The sequence below is a fragment of the Chelonoidis abingdonii genome, chromosome 1 (genome assembly GCF_003597395.2).
Source record: "Chelonoidis abingdonii isolate Lonesome George chromosome 1, CheloAbing_2.0, whole genome shotgun sequence".
Lineage (NCBI taxonomy): Eukaryota > Metazoa > Chordata > Testudines > Testudinidae > Chelonoidis > Chelonoidis abingdonii.
The window spans coordinates 73,747,038-73,764,363 of NC_133769.1; the positions used below are offsets into that span (position 1 = coordinate 73,747,038).

The 17,326-nt window shown below is 42.9% G+C and overlaps 1 protein-coding gene across 2 annotated transcripts; it reads right to left on the bottom strand.

The window, feature by feature from the left end:
* Positions 1–6,945: 6,945 nt before the first annotated feature.
* Positions 6,946–17,029, bottom strand: KRR1 (KRR1 small subunit processome component). 2 transcript variants are annotated; one of them, XM_032790804.2, is made up of 10 exons: positions 16,905–17,029; positions 12,691–12,866; positions 12,234–12,368; positions 11,785–11,910; positions 11,608–11,691; positions 10,323–10,379; positions 9,583–9,753; positions 9,365–9,442; positions 9,142–9,235; positions 6,946–7,189 (listed from the first exon to the last, which is right to left on the bottom strand). In XM_032790804.2, exons 1-10 carry the CDS (start codon positions 16,975–16,977, stop codon positions 7,047–7,049), a joined length of 1,137 nt encoding a protein of 378 aa, XP_032646695.1. In that variant the 5' UTR covers positions 16,978–17,029; the 3' UTR covers positions 6,946–7,046. The 2 variants fall into 2 exon arrangements, with proteins under 2 accessions (XP_032646695.1, XP_032646696.1); XM_032790805.2 differs by lacking the exon at positions 11,608–11,691.
* Between the last annotated feature and the right edge of the window lie 297 nt (positions 17,030–17,326).

Genomic DNA, 17,326 nt, shown 5'->3' on the forward strand with positions numbered 1-17,326 from the left:
CATAAACTCTTCCCCAAGCAGAGATCTTACTCTGAAACAGAAGCGACAGAGATTCCATGAAGTTCACTAGGGACTTAGTTATTGCTAGCGATTTTATTTGTCGGGTGCTCACATACTGTAGTGATGAGTGGCAATATAAAACCCTAAGATTAATAGGGCTACTTCTTTATTTTTTCCTTTTTACTAAAACCTTAATTTTGCATTTCTTGGCTCTCTCTCACTCTCTCTCATATATGCACTATTTTTAAAAAATCTCACCTATCAAAGTTTCTCTGGGGATACGAACATTCTAAATAAAATGCAGTGATAGCTAAAGCCAAATTTCAGCACAGGTGACATGATTCTTGCTGAAAAAGGAACACCATCAGCTTAACAAAAGAAACGTACACAACTCTGTCGAAGTTCCTCCCTCTCCCCCTCAAATCTACTGTTGTTACAGCTATTCAGATTTTTTTTTTAATGAATGAATCGGTCAGCATTTTATGTCTAGTTAATTTCATTGTTCCTGATATAGGTAAATAAGGACCAATTCAGTATACGTATATGTGAGTAACTTTGCTTCAGGACAGGGAGTAGTCCCATCAAATTCAGTGCAGAAATGACCCACCTGAGTTACAATTTGAAATCAGTGGGCTTATTTTCACATATAAAGTTGCTCATATTCATAAGTATTTGGAGTAGTAGGGCTTTAGTTAGTTTCTACTGTTGTTTAGTGGCTCTTTTGAACATAAGGAAAAAAGAAAGTATGTTTAACAACCGGAAAAGTGCAGTTGTAAAACCACAGAAGCAAGCAGGGATGCCAAGGGACAGGTGCTGTACCCGAGGCTACTTTTTGAACTCATATTTTAAATTTACTAGATTTCATGTTGGCAGGGTCCCTTGAATATGTTCTTGGCAATTTATTCCTTTTACTCTTGTTTCTATTATTCTATTATAGAAGGGTTTTTTGTTTTTTTTTGTATTTGATTGACTAGTTTAAGTGTTGCCTCTGTCATACAGCAAACTAAGATTGAGAGGAAATTATCCCAGTGGCTTCAAATACCTCCAACAATTAATGGAGACAAGCCGGAATGGTTGAGAAAGTGGCTTCTCTCTCTCTCTATGTGAAGTCTGTAAGGTTAGTGACATGATTAGGTAAGAAAGATTAAATTAAAAGCATCTTATCAACAACATCTAAATAAGTACATTGTAAGACTTGTGGGAATAAAAGTTTCAACTCACTGAACAGTTGCAGCTACATTACTCATTAGAGAAAAATCAAACAGAAATGTTACCTCAGACTCTAATCTGTGAGAGCACAAATTACAGGTTTAGCTCAGAGATAAAAACATGCAAAGGTTCAAGTATTACACAGTGCTCTGTTAGAACCCCAGGCAGGCAAGACAATCAGATACCAGAATATCAATACCAGAGTATTTTGAGGTCTAACTGACAAGCATTTACAGACTTTACAGAAGCCATTGAAAATGAATAGACAGGCTTACCCCATCTCAGGATCTTAAAAAAGGCTGATTTCTAAGTGAAGTTAATCAAAAAGTAATTGTTTTAGACCAGCAACACTTGAAAAGACCTTTATAAATGAGCAATGTCCTTTCCCAGAAGGAAAGAGCTGTTTGTTAACTGCTGACTCTAATTGCTCAGAGCACATTACTTAATAATTCATTCCAGCTGGCCCAGTCCTGTATTTAGCTGGTCTGATTCTCCACAGCCTTGCAACCTATGTTACTCCTGGGGGAATCCTGCACACAATATTTTAAAATTCTCCATATTTTATTTGTCAAAATAACACAATATAAATTTTGCCAGTTTCAATTATTTTGATAATTTTTTTCAAAATACCTATCAGCAAGTATGTGTATAACAATATAGACAACAAAAAAGATTCAGGAAATGTATTTTGACAAATAGATTCCTTACTAGGCATATTAACACAGAATTCTGAATAATAATTCATTTAAACTACAATACAGAAATGCATTTCCTGCACCCCTCAGAAGCAGTGCAAAGGCCTGGGGAGTCAGGGGTAATGGAGGAGCTGAGGGAGAAGAAAAAGTAATTGCTAGGAAGGAGCCTGGGTGTGAACTTGAAGAGTTGTTAGGTATGGGTGGGAAAAGTATGGAACGGGGCGGGGCAGGGGGAGATTGTTAAGGAGCTTCCCCCATGCAGACTCTGGTTGACCTCTAGCCTATCCCATTCAGTCAGGCACAGCTGCCCCTGTCCCTGTGTCCTGCACCACCCCACCCATAAATACCCAGTCTCACCATCCCCCTGTCCCTGCACCTCCTCAGCCAGCCCTCTCCCCTCATCTCCATGTACTCCTGCACCCCTGTCCCTACGTGTCTCTGTGCCCCTACTCAGCCATCTTCCTCTCCCCCTGTAACTCTGGACCCCTTTCCCCTCTATGCATGTGACCCTGCACCTCCCTCCCACCCTTTTGGCCCTGTGCCTCCACTCCCATTGAGCCCATCCCAGTCTGTCCTCCTTCACTAGTCCTTATGAGCCCGTTTGACTGCCCAGCAGCCCCACAATGTCTGTCTCCCCTAATCCCTTCCTCCTGATCTGGCCCAACAGGTGCTGTGAAGAAAGCAGGCTCTTTCTCTTCCCTATCATAGCTGGGGCTGGCCAGGTGCAGCTGCTTCATTCTAGCACCAAATGACCTCTGGTGGGCAAAATGCAGAATTGCAACAACTTTTCTGCAAAAATATGTGCAGCACAGGAAATACGCACGTGCGCTGTGGCACAGAATTGCCCCAGGAGTAATACTACATATTCCTTTGCAGCTGTACAAAGTGGTACTATTCAGCTTTGGGTATTCACATACTGTCTTTACTCTAGGAGAGTCAACTTCACTGTGCCAAAGTTTGGATGGACCTCATACACTCTCACATTCCACAGAGAAAGCCAGCCAAGACTTGATGAACACACATATATTTTAAGAGAAAAACAGTACATGGTTTTTAAAGCAATCAATTTGATATAAGCCAATCAAATGTTTACAAGGATACAACAATCATAAAGCAGTATGCAATGCAATGCTCCAGCCCGCTCAGGGCCATGTGGTCAGGGGGTGGGGCTGTAAGCTCCAGCAGGGCCTGAGCTTCCTCCACTCAGCCTAGAGCTCACAGCCCCGCCCCCTTACTGCACGGCAGTGAGCGGGGCGAAGCTCAGGGGCCACGCCGGAGACAGGCTGCCTCTGTCCAGGGAAGGTGCTGGATGCGCTGAGGCTCCAGGTGAGGGGGGAAGCCAGGGGTAAGAGGCCGGGGCCAGGGGGCTTGGCTAAGGGGCAGGGAGTCCCAGGAACAGGGAGGGGGCAGAGGTTGGGGGCTAGTCAGGGGACAAGAAATGGGGGGGGGGTTGGATTATGGGCGTTCCGGGTCTGTCAGGACTCAGCGGGGCAGTCGGGGAGCAGGGGTAGGGTCCTCTGGGGGACGGTGAGGGGGAAAGGAGCAGGATGGGTTGGGGATTCTGAGGGAGGCCAGCGTAAGTCCTCTCATTACAATTATTTTACAAGGTTGTGTTGTGGGGGAGGAGTGACTCATGTTACTTTCTGGTAAACTCATACAGATAATGCTTGAAGTAGTAATGAGATCCTCCAGAGAAAGCCATGGTCAGTCCTGGTACTAGGGACCATGTTGTAAGAATTTTCTCTTGAATTAAGTCTAGTTTGTTACACTTCAGCATTAGAAAGCATTTTATCTTTTTCTCTCTTGTAACCATTTCTGACTGTAATGCTTTGTACTTGTACTCATTTAAACTCATACTTTCTACATAAATAAACTTGTTTTATTCTTTAATCAAAACTAAGCCAGTGTGGCATTCCCATTGAATTGTTTGAGTAATTCCATTTAAATTAGCAAACTGTTGGCTATTGTTCCCTTACAGGGGCAATGGACCTAACATATCTGAATTGTCCAGGAAAGGGCTGGACGGTGCAGAATACATATTATGAGTGAAAACTCAGGTCTGGGAATGTGTTGGGGTCATCCTGTAAGTGGTCACCAAGGCTGGTGGAAGCCAGTGTGTGCTGTCAGGCTGCAGCTATACACAGACACTCCAAGTGTAACCTCCATGCTGTTTGGCTGCTCCACAGTGGGAGCTACAGCAGCAAAAAATTGAGGCCCCCCAGGTTGCACAGCAAGTAGTAAAAACCCCTCACTGGTTTAGATTGCACTCCAGAATGTCAGAGTCACAAAGTTGGAAGGTATTAAAAGTTTTATTACAATCTAAACCAAAGAAAATCTCACTCCCATTCTTACCACATCCTTGCCCTTCCAAGTCAGGTATTCTGTCATGTCAACACACACGCAACTAATTTAGACTTATCATTATGACTGATTGTTTTATACTTACTTTTAAAGTACACCTCTACCTCGATATAACAAGACCTGATATAACATGAATTAGGATAGAATGCAGTAAAGCAGCACTCCAGGGGGGCAGGGCTGTGTGCTCCAGATCAAAGCAAGTTCGATATAATGCGGTAAGATTTTTTGGCTCCTGAGGACAGCGTTATATCAGGGTATAGGTGTTCATGCAAGGGAGCTGTGAAAATGTTCAATTTCAAATAAGGGGTCACCAAGCTGAAGAGGTTGAGCAGCACTGGTCCAGTAGAATGGTTCTTACTTTGTATGCAAGTAATCATGGGTCTAAATCCCATCTCATCTTTCACAGACATGGGAGAAATATACTTTTATGAGGTCTATTACTTGTGATATGTAGGTGGCCAGACTAAATGATCCCTAAATGATGTTCACCTCTAGCTTTAAAATCTACAAATCTCAAGAGTATGAATGGAATGCCAGCCAGTTGGTTACTCCTGGGAGTTTTATTTCTAGTTAATCCTGTGGAAGTAGAGAAAGAATAGACAGGGCCGTGAAGGGAATTTCAATGCAAACAGTCCCCTCAGTGAGCAAGAGTCAGGCTAGCTGTAACCCTAGTAACGTGAAACTTGTAGAAGCGAGGATTGTGTGAGGCGAGTGGGAAAGAACTGTGAGAGAAGTTGTTGTGACCTTGTGTTAGATAAGTATGGAATGTAGACTGTGAAAAATAAGATATCAGGAAGACCTATGTATAAACAAAATGCAGCTGTTGCCCATTATTGTATGTAACAAAAGTATAAATGCTTGCTGTAATTATTTACCTGGAGAGAGACCTGTTTAGCTCTCTCCCTCCACACAATTGCTAGAGATAATAAAGTATCTGACTTGCTGCACCCAAGCTGAGAGTGAGAACTCTGTTTTTCTCTGACAATCTCCATCTACTGAAATAAAATAAAAAGGTCCGGAACATGTTTACAAAAAAAAAGGTTTAAGAGAAAGGCCTACATACATTACTGAAAGAAAATGTATCGAATATTATTGTCCCTTAGGGATATCTACACTTACTTGCGGAGCAATCGATCCAGCAGGGGTCAATTTATTGCATCTAGTGAAGACATGATGAATTGACTGCCAAGCACTCTCCCATCAACTCCACCGGGGCAAGAGGTGCAGGCAGAGTTGAAGGGGGAGCGTCAGCAGTCGACCACAGTTAAGTACTTCGACTTCAGCTACGTTATTCACATAGCGGAAGTTGCATAACTTAGATCAATTCCCTCCTCACTCCAGTGTAGACCAGGCCTTAGAAATAGCAAAAAAATGGAGTAAAATGGCTTAAAAATTAAAGTTGAGATACTTTATATATAACTGTCTACAACCAGGGCTCAAAAAATTAGGTACTTACCTTGCAATGAACTCCAACGGCCAAATCTCTGCATCATGTCTCGTTCTCCTTCAAGTTCAGTCTGATCAAGTCATATGATCGGTTTAATCTCCACATTAAGATTTTCTAATGTTTATAGATATTCCCTCTGGGTCATCAGGGCCTCAAAGCAACCAGTCACACCTACTCACTCAGAAAGTTAAATTAAGGATTGAGACTTAATAAAGGGCAGTACTGATGGTGGCACCATATGTTGCCTGATGTAGGCATGCTACTCTTAAGAAAAATAAATTAAATGGTAACCATTAATTTTCACGAGTTAATTAGTAAGGGTAAGAACTAAATTTTAGTTACATGCTGCTCTGATACTGCCATATCCTTGTTCAAATTTGATCAGCTTAATAATTGTTCCAAAATTCTTTTATTTTTAACAGAAAAATATATACATAAGTACTTCTATTATTCAATGAGTTCCATGTGGGCTTGCCAGTTTTTATTAGTATGTTTCTCAGCAGTTACTTCTCCTTCAGTATTTTATTCCCTTGGCCCAGAGTTAGGGTATAAAATGTCAGTGTCGCACACCGAAATTTGCATTCTTTCATAATGCTTCGTTTGTTTCAAATCTGCTTCCATAAACTGAAGAAATTAAACATGTGTCTTATGATAGGTATCTGCATATCCTACATGGAAACAATGTCACTTACACTGCAGTCACATTATAATGTGTAGAAGACAAATAGTTAAGAAATACACACCACACGTATGAAAAATAAATATTAGCTCTGATAAACAGAATGACATATAATATATAAAAATACAACTGGTGGCTTTTACAAAAGTAATCAGATATAACATCTCCATATTTGAAGTATGTTATACTGTTAGAGAAACATTTCTTCAAAAAACCCCAAAACAAACAATCCCCTAACATATTCCTCACAAATTCTTATGGCCTGATGTTTAGCGTTCTGTACCAAACCCCCTTCCCCAACTTGCTTTTTGTATTATGCAATACTGAAAATCTTCATGTAAGGTTTAAAACTCCTAATTGCTCTCACACGTATGACGTGAATGGTGAAAAGATACTATTGTACCTTTTCAGTTGTTTATGATGTGACAGTGAGGATACCAAATGATTTTCTTTTCAAGCTCCAAAGATTTTACACTGCTTACTTAGGTCCATAAATCCCCAACATAGTCTCTCTGTCATGAACACGTTTTTGAATCTTTTCATCAGTGTTCACTGGCAGTATTGCAACGCTGATAACCCCACGTCTTAAATCTTCAAAGTACAAAAACAGTTCCTTGGCAAGTGTAAAAGAAATGCAAGTGTTCCAGCTGGCAAATCATTTCTTCTTCTTCTTTTTCTTTTCATCTGCTGCAATCTTTAATTTAACTTCTTCCACTGGAAGAGCTCCCAGCTTCTTTTTCTTTGCTTTCTTCACCTTTTCCTTGATTGCTTCAATATCAATTTTTGTTTCAGTAGAAGCTACACAATAAAAACCAACATACAAATATGAGAAACATCCCTCTTGATTTTTTTCCAGTATCTACTGGAAACAGTCTACAAAATGATTCCATGTTTATACACAATGAGCTGTCTAACAGTGAACACAGAAAGAAAGAGATGGGGGGGATGGGAGGTTTTTGTCCTCCCCAGCCAGTGGCCTTTGCAAGCAGTGATTTTAATAAAAGGATTTTAATATCCATATAAACCAGAAACTTGGGATTTCCTGCCCCTATCTTTCTTGGACAGAAATCATGAGATAGGATCAAGTGTTCTTATCTCACATAAGCGACTTCCTACTTGAGCATAGGATTGAGCTGACATTTTTGGATCTCAGTTCTTCTCTTTAACTTCAAAAATGTTTTTGTAATTTATTTGGGAAGGCTGAGAGATTTACATTAAGTATACACAGTGGGTAAAAGTAGAGCTGGTAGAGAATTTTTTGACACAATCTTTTTGCATGAGAAAAATGCCGATTTGTCAAAACCAAAACTGTTTGTGCAAAAGGGTTGGTTTTGATGAATTTGTTTCTACATTTTTTGTTGAAAAAAGTTTCAAAGTTGCCAAAAATTCCCATTTCAACATTTTCTAAGTGAAAAATTCTGATTTTCAGTCAAAAACAACTTTTTGTTTAGCAATTTAAGTCGTCGTAGTAAAATGTTAAAAATAAAGAAGATTGAAATGTAAAAGTTTCAAAAATATTGAAACAAACATTTTGATAGATCTCAACCAATTTTTTGTCGATTTGCAAAAAATGTTAGTGTGTGACCTTTAGTTCCAGTTCAGGATGGGATACTTTTACAGCATCTCAATTTTTTCCCTCTAAGTCAGAGGTGGGCAAACTATGGCGGGTCCATCCGGCCCAGCCTTTGAGCTCCCGGCCAGGGAGGCTAGCCCCAGCCCCTCCCCTGCTGTTCCCCTACCCCTGCAGCCTCAGCTCGCTGTGCCGGCAGCGTGGCTGGCTCCAGCTTGGTGGCATGGCTCAGGGGCAGATTTACCAGTGAACACAGAGTGCCCTGGCACAGGGCTGGGCACTCAGGCAGTTCAGCACCAGCGCACCCCCCCATGGGGGGGAGGGGCTGCACTGCAGGGGCAGGGGAGCAGGCGGGTGATGTGGGTGGCGGGAGCACGGTGAACCCGCTGCTTCTCTCCAGGGAAACTGCTGCTTCTCTCCAGCTGTGCAGCTGCCCCTGCTCCTCCTGAGTCCTCTGCCCATGTTCGCAGGGCCGCATTCCGATAGGGAGTGGGGTTGGGGGGGGGGAGGTGACGGTCAGGAGCAGGGGTCCCAGGAGGGGGCAGTCAAGGGACAAGGAGCAGGGGGGTTGGATAGGTCAGCGATTCTGCGGGGAGCAGTCAGGGGGAGGGAAGTGGGAGAGAGTGGATGGGGGCAGGGGCCAGGCTGTTTGAGGAGGCACAGCCTTCCCTACCCAGTCCTCCATATCATTTTGGAACCCTGATGTGGTCCTCAGGCCAAAAAGTTTACCCACCTCTGCTCCAAGTACTGCCTTTAATTTTCAAACATCAACCATCTTTTCTTTTAATTTAAAGAAACTGTTAAAGTGTAAAAATAACCTTTATAGCTCCTATTCTAGCGCACAGACTAAAGTAGCCAATGCACCTTCTGTATGCCTGATGATCCAGTAGACCCCCTCTGGCTTTTCTCCCAGAGTCACTCTCTAGAGTCGACACTTTGTTACACCAAACTTTCAAAGGCAGCACTGCTGTGGGCTGCTTCATCTATTCCATTGCCTCATGCAGCTCCACTCATGGATTTAAATAGTGAGGGGGCCTTGCACTGAACCTCCTCACCCACAAGGTGAATTTCATACTTAATGCTCCATATACCTCGGTTAGCTAAATAGCCACCAACCAAAAGAAAGTAGCTTTAAATAAAAGCAGTAGAAAGGATTCTAGAGATAGGAAACAAACATTACCTTTTTTAGGTTTTACAACTCGCTTTTCCTTGGGAGGGATAAAAGCTTTATTTCTTTCCTCTTGTCTCCTTCTAACGGCTTCTGCTTGTTTTGCCTAAAATACAAACAAAAAAGTCTAACACTTGACTTAAGTCACATCAGACAAAATGAGAACTGTACTGACCAAAAAAACCAAACTCATTTTCTTTTTGCTGAAGGCTGAAACAAATCAGAACCGCCTTACCTTTATCTCTTCCACCCTCTTTCGTTTCTTCTGGCTTTCTTTCAAGAAGTATTCACCACTTGCCAACTCTTTATCAATCTGTAAAACACATATTTGTTTGTTAGAGACTGATACTGAGGAAGCATCCAGCATCAACGGATTACTGTTCCCAATTCCTTATGAGCAAGATTTCAGGACCTTTTAGCTTTCCTGCTGAATTACACAAGGCTTAGACTGACCTGGTTTTCTGGTTGCGGAGGTGGGAAAGGTGTGTACTCCTTCTTAACACTTTTCTTCTTTGGCTCCTTGCGTTTGTTCAAGTTCTTGTGTTTGAACTGAGGCAAAAATCGTTCCCAACTTTGTGTTCTTAGTTCAGGGTCCTTTGACAGCTCCCGTTTAATCATGAGAGTCTTCAATCATTTCACAATATTAAAAAGAAATATTATTTAAAACATATAAGTGACATACTTCCTAAGTCCAGTTATTTAAATATATAGCGAATCACTTACACTCACAAGGAAATTCGGTGGTTTAAGCAGGAGCAGTCAAACATGCGAGGTAATTATGTCTCAAGGAGTTCATTCTAACAGGGCTCAGAGACATTAACAGTACCAGGGAAGCTGCCTTGACATTATATTAATAAGTATCAATCTGCTAATCATGGAGACACACAGACGAATATGCACTTTTCCTTTGGTGCTTTGTCAGGTACTGTTATGATTACACTGATTGTGTACCCTAATACACAGAAGTATATCAAAAGCAATATACTGCAAATGTTTCTTTAAAAAACTGCATTATAGGAGAAACCCTCAAAATAAAGTATCACAGGAATACTTAATTGATACAGCTTTTTATAAATTAAGGTACCTTGTGACAAGGAACATACCTTAATAGAGAAAAATAGACAAAGATGCAACCCCTTACAAAATGCACAGTAATGCACTAGCCTTAATATAATGCACCAGACCACACCGACCTTTATGTTATATATGGGATGAATATTCTTCATAGTGTCCAGGACCACTTTTCTAACCTAGGTTTAAAAAAAAAAAAAAAAAAAAAAGCAAGGGGAAGGGAAAACACAATCAATATTCTAAATTATTGTAACTGAAAATCCTAAATATACAATGATTTCTTCAAACTCCTTTGCACAAGTGGAACTTTAGAGAAATATTTTTCTCTAAACCTTTTTGAATTAGTTATCTTAAAACTAATTACTTAGTAGTTCCCCATAACAAAAGTAAGTTTCAGATAGAAATATGATTTTTAAATTTTTAAGTGATATCTTCAATTTTAAAAAGGCACAATTTACCACCATATTTAGATTTTTATCAAATAAATGGCTTACAACACCCACAATCAACAGAAAGGTTTCCGCGAATTGTATTATAATTCCAGTGGAAACAACTTCTTGTAACATTCTCTTGCAGAGTTCGCAACTCAAAACAGCACTCAATCTGACAATGAAACCAGTTACACTGACTCTGAAAAATACTAGTACTCATATACCTTTATATTTATTATCATCATCTGTATTACTGTAGCACCTAGCAGCCCCTGCCACGGACCAGGAGTGCACTGGGCTAGTTGCTGAACAGAGAACAAAAGGATGGCCCCAAGGCGCTCACACTCTAAGTAAGAGACAATAGATGGATGCAGAGAGAAAGACAAAGCAGTACAAAGAAACAATGAGGCGGTGTTGGTCAGCTTGATAAGCAAATGTCTCAGAGCAATATTTCCATCCTCATGAAACACATGTATTTCTGCATTGTTTCTGCCCCTACTGTGTATGATGTAGGTTGACCCACTTACCTTTCCCGTGATCAGACCGCTAAAAACAGCAAGGGATCAAGTTGAGTGCAGATCCACGTGTGACAGTCATGCAAATTATTCAATGAGTTAATGTTCATGCCAACAAATAATTTGAATATAACTATCAACTTCACCTGACGGTTAAACACTCTATGCCCCAAGTAAAGGCAGGGATAGCAATGGAAGACGGGTGAGTACTGGGGTAGGTCAGATGGAGGCTATCTAGGGATGCTTGGGTTGGTTAGTAAGTGGGTGGGTGCTGGAGGGTTTAAAGAATGCTGAGGTTGTTGGGATGAGGAGTTGTCTCAGAAGTAGCTACGCGCTAGCTAGCAGCGGGGGTGGGTAGGAGCCGGATCCTAGCTGGAAGGTAAGTGGAGGTGGAGGGGGGGCAGGGCAAGGCTGGTGGTAGGGGATCTGTTAAAAAAGCTAGTGAGCTCTCTCTCTCTCACCTCTTTTAGCCCATTAAAAGGTCCCAGAGCTGAAACAGTGTTCCCCTGAACCATGATATAACAGTTTGTTAACAGTTCCAAAGCCTATACAAAAAAGGGAATAAAAAGTATAAATTGGTGCTCAGATAAACAACTTCACACAATTAAGATCTTAATTATAACACTTGTAAGATGTACCTTCAGAGTGGATCCTTTTGGCCCAATGAGTCTTTGTCTTCTTTTTATAAATCTCTCTCTGTTTCTGACTAGAGATCCTATTTTAATGATGTCACATGCAGTGTCATCCTGAAGGACGCGTACTGCCTAAAAAGGAAAATCAAAGCTATGTTAGAAATAAGAGAGAAGCAAACATACAGGCAATCAGCACTATGTCATTGTGAGCCCAAATTCATCACTTATTACTAAATGGAAGTCAGCTGAACACTCTGATCTAAGCAGTTTCAGTATTCCCAGATGTATTTTTTTTTGAAAATTGTATTTTATTCTCCACAACTGACTTTTATTTGAAAATCATAAACTTCTTTAAAAATAGGAATGTAAAATTAACATAATTTAATATAGATAAATGCAGTATTAAAGTTGACCTACTAAATAGCTAATATAAATTAGTGGCTTTAGTTACAAACCTGTTCAAATGGAACACTTCTTGCTAAAAGCTTTATTAAGTCTCTTGCCCTGATGATCACATATGGATCAAAAGTCTTCTTAGTTGTGGTGACAGTTATACTACCTTCAATTAAGTCCAATGTCGCATTCACATGCTGCAATATTTATATAGAAATTAAAAATAATGGTCAATCACACGTAGTACATCGTCAGAATAAAACATTACTATTTTTATGCTGTGTGCAGGTTTGATTTCTAAACTGATTGCCAACTTAATACATTCAAATAAGAGTGCAGGATTCCATTCTAAATTCTTAAAATATGAGTTAGTATATTAAGAAATATATATTTTAAATAATGTGAAAGTAGTGAATTTTCCTCTATGATTTTGCTTTAAATAATTAACATTAGGTGTCATAAATCTTTGAAATGGTATAAAATAAGTTTACTTAATATATATCTAGGAATTACTCATACATGTTCATTCAAGGCTTTCTGCACCAATGGCCAGCACTCTTTCAAGTAAGCTTCTCTGTATTTCGGAAACAGAGTTGCAAAGCTGCTTTCTTCCAGAAGCCCTCTAGGATTATCTTCTCTTGTAAAGGCTGGTTCTTTCCATCCATCAGGAACAGTGAGAAGTTCTGACTCATTTACTGTTACAAATTTAAAAAAAAAATCAAAAAAAAAAAATCACTTGATTTAGAGTGCTTTTCCCTTCAACAATGACTAGTTTTTTTTCCCATTTAATGATTAAAAAAGGAACTAGGTTAACAGTCCTAAATCTTTGAGTGGGTGTGTCTGATTTTTGGGGCATGCTGAGTAACAACAACTCCCTCTGAAATCAGGAGTAGCTGTAGATGTTCAAGAATATTGAAATGCAGGTCTTAAAGTCCTCTATTCAAGGAGCAGATAAGGAAGGTCAGCAGCAATGCAGACCCATGGATAAGAGAGACTTCAGTGTTTGGCAGTCTCGGCATGGAGGCCAACAAGGACACTAATAAACCCTGATAGTGATTCCATTGACGTGGACACCTGCTCTTTAGAAAATGGACTGAGCCTAATAATTCATTTCATACAAGACACCACACAACTTTCAGCTTTCAAGTGGTACTCCTTGCTGAATTGGAGCCTGAGCAGAGAAATGTCACATACCATTAACAATCACTTGAGCCATTCAACTTCCATGATGATTAATTCTAATAAAAATATTATGAAAAATTTAAGCTGTTTCATTTTGTTTGCACAGATGATTTCATTTGTTCTGCTTAGCAGATATTATAATAAAAACAAATGATTACCGGGCAGACAAGTTTAATGACGGTGTGTAGTTATTAGACATTTTTCTGTGCAGGAAACAAGAAAATAAGATTTGGTGACAGACATTTGTGGGCTAATTTTTATTTAGTCATTAGGGTGAGCTCTGAGGAGTGAGAATGCACAATAACATTATTTAGTGTGTTATTCAAACTGAGTGACGTAACATTTCTTTACTATCTGGAGTAGTTTAGAGAGGCGGTGGAAAGGACAATCTGACTTTAAGCACCTCACTTTAATGTTACAAAATAATTCATACCAACATTGTCAAAAGTTCCTCATAACTGGAGCAATTGGTGCAACAGAACTCTAGCAGTCAAACCTGTTATTGTTGATAGCAATGAGAATACTCAAATTGCTTAATATTATATATGTGACTAAGGGTAGGACTACACTTCTACTTAAGTCGATCTAATATGTGTCACTCAGGGGGGTGGAAAAGAAACCTCCCTGAGCAATGCAAGTTACAGAGACGTATGTGCGGTCCACACTTGCGCTATGTCAGCAGGAGATGCTCTCCCACTGACACAGCTTCTACCTCTCGCAGGGGTGGACTAAGTGTGCTGACATAGAACGGCACAGAACGTCTTCAAAGACACACTGCAACTACGCCGATGTAGCACTTCTAGTATAGATCTGCCCTAAGTCTGCAAAACTAGGCCTTTATTTAGCGTAGTGTTTTAAAACAAACTGTATTCCCAAATGTTTGGCAAAGATGATCACCACCACACTGGGAGTGGGAAATAATTGGTATAAATGAGGGAGAAAAGCACAAAGCAGACAGTAATAAAAAATAACTAAAGACAGCCCTTCACACCTAACATTTAGTTTACAGAGGACTGGATAATTCTTGGCCCATTTACATCTGAAATTCTTGGTATTATTTGCTTACAAGTAACAAGGAAGTATTTGAAAGACACAAAATCCATTAGTCTCTATGTCCCCATCCTGCTTCCTTTCTCTGTAACCAACTATTGGTGTTAGATATGATCTGAAGGTATATCTATACTTGCAGTGGTATGCAGAATACAGACACAGCACACCCAGCTAGCACAGGTATAAATGGCAGGGGAGATGGCGAGGCACAGCTTCAGCAAGCAGAATGCCCTGTATGCCTGAACCCTCAGTGTATGTACCCTACAAGGCTCTCTATGTGCCCCAACAGTGCATCCCAAGAATAGCAGTATAGACATATCTGTGTAGTGTCCTGTCACCTCCTTGCTGCCAGAGCCTTTACCCACCACAGTGAAAGGCTCTGGCAGGGGAGAGGCAGCACTGCTTCCCCCCGCCAGAGCCTTTCACTGCAGTGTGTAGTTAGGATTCCCAACTTACTGATTTTTGAAAATCAGACCCCCCCCCCCTCCAATCCCGCTTCTCCACTAAGTTATTGCCCCTTCACCAAGGCCACAACCCTGCCCCCCGAGGCCTTGCCTTCTGCTCACTCCTCTCCCCTCCCCATATTGCTCGCTGCTCTCTACTTTCCTTCCTCTCCCACCAGCTGAATCCCCTCTGCTCTGGGGGAGGCAACCCTGGTTGAGCAGGGGTTGGCATGAGTTCATGACCTGCCAGCCCCCCGCAGTAACTGGGCTTTTGGTCTCCAGTTAGTACATCTGGAAACCCTTTCTGGAGCTACATATGTAGAGATAAATGTAAACACAGGCTGCCTAAATGTAGACATGGTCTGCGACACACCCCTGGCGCCTGACCCTGGACAAGGGTCAGTCACTATAAATGTTATCTGGGGATGTCTGTGTGAGAAGCAACTGGGGTGAAGGGATTCAGCTGCACATTTTGATTTTATTCTGTTTATCTTTTTTTTTGGGGGGGGGGGGAAGAAACAAAAACAGGAAGCCATCCACGCCCACCAAACACTGAGCATCCCTACTAGCCACCCACCCTGGACCAGTTATAGCCTTGTATCATTACCACACCCACTACTAGCAAATCACTGTGCACACTCATTCTATGTCATGTCCCATTCCTGGCATGACTACAGAAGTGTAGTGCCACTGTGACTCTGGCTTACACTTGCCCCAAATGGATGTAGAGTAGACACTTGTTTGTACTAACACTTCGTAAGAGCAACCACTGCTTACAAGCAACATTTCCCCTGGAAACATTTTCCCTACTGTGAATTGTCCAGTTGGTAACAGTAACATAACTGCCGCATAAGACCAACATTTGTGATGCTGTGATGTCACATCCAGGGGGGAGATGCAGAGGCATATAGAGGTGTTGCCCCCCCAAAACTGCATCTTTCCACTCCCCTCCTCACCTGGCCCTTCAGCACAGCTCCAAGTACACAGCCCTGTCCACTTGTCCTGCCTGACAGAGCCTGCATGGAGAGCATGTGCAAGGGGGAAGGTCTGAAAGAGAGGATGGGGGGCAGGGGAGAAATGAGAGCAGGGAAGCACAGACACAGATAGATTTCCTCCCTTCCTCAGCTTATGGCTTGTGAGCAGCAGAGAATTGCTATACTGCAGTGGGGAGTATCAGGGACTGAACTGTTCCCTTCATTTCGGTTGTGAGTGGCGGACTGTGGGACTGTACTGTTTTGCAGTGGGGGGCCAGGTGACCCCCCACTCCCCAGGCCACTACCCTGTGGGGTCTCTCTACTGTTCATGCTAGGAACCACCCCTTTCCCTCTCTCTCCCCTCCCCATTGCAGGCTGCACACAGTGCCATCCCTTGCCAGGGTGGAGCATGAAGCTGACAGAAGGAGCATCCTCAGCTTGTCCCCAGCAGTTAGGCTCACTCAGCCTGTTTACCCACAAGGGGCTCCCCTGCCCCATTCTGCCCAAGACTTGGGGTTCCCACACCCACCAAGGTGAAACACCCTTAACTCTTCACACCGCTTTGGTCAGACAATATTCCCCTTAAAAGCAACAGCCACTTGGAGGCAACATAGCGAAAGAGCACCGAAATATTGCTACTAGGCGTCTACTACATTGTTCCCGCCCACTGAATCTTCACCTGCGTCCCACGAGTAGGGCACAACACGTGGCATCGCACCGCTGGTGCTCAGGAGCGGTCCCAGAGCAGCACAGGCCAGGTACGCAGGTTGCACTTCGCACACGGCTCGGGTTGCACATCGGGGGTGGGGGGCGGGTGTTAGTTTTCAGGTCGCCATGTGCAGCTCACCCCAACCGCACCAACTGCCTTACAGCAGGTCTCGTGCTCACAGGGATGAGCGCGAGCACAGCCCTCCCCGCAGCCCAGGGGGGGCAAACGCGCGCAGGCCCCCAGAACAAGGCGGCGGCTGCGGATGCAGCAGCGGCACCGCGCCCCCCTAGGCGCGCGCGGAGCCCGGGCCGAGCCGTCTAACCGCTCCGCCACACACGACTCCCGCTCGGATCCCGCCGCGAGGCTCCCCTTTACCTGCTTTCTTTCTGCTCCGGCCCTTGGACGCCGGAGCCACCTGGCCGCTCTCTGCTTTCCTGGGGGCCGCCATCTTGCCGTCACTGCTCTGACCTCTCACCCCACGCACGAACGGACGCTCCACGCGGCCCGGGTCCCCTCCCCCACAGAAGCGTAGTTACTACAATCCTGCTGCCGGGCCAGTCGCGCTGCATGCTGGGGCTTGTAGTCCCCCCCTCCTGCATGCCGGCCCGCGTCGCGCGCAGGCTTGGCAACTACCGCCTCGGGAGGCGGACGGAGGCGAGCTCGGGTCTCGCGTGCTGCAGCAACGTGACCGCAGCGCCCCTGTTCATTGGCTTCTGTGGGCGCCCTGCCTGAAGCGCCTGATCCATCCGCCCACGCATCCGAGCCTCGCAACCCCTCCTGGAGCGGCTGATCCATCC

What these genes read in the sequence shown, in the direction of transcription:
- KRR1 (XM_032790804.2), bottom strand. Translation starts at nt 16,977, where the DNA reads ATGGCGGCCCCCAGGAAAGCAGAGAGCGGCCAGGTGGCTCCGGCGTCC. An exon ending in CTTTTAATGGGCTAAAAGAG is followed by an intron (nt 10,380 to 11,607) that starts GTGAGAGAGAGA and finishes TTTTAAACCTAG; the next exon opens with GTTAGAAAAGTGGTCCTGGA. An exon ending in AGAGGGTGGAAGAGATAAAG is followed by an intron (nt 9,236 to 9,364) that starts GTAAGGCGGTTC and finishes TTTGTATTTTAG; the next exon opens with GCAAAACAAGCAGAAGCCGT.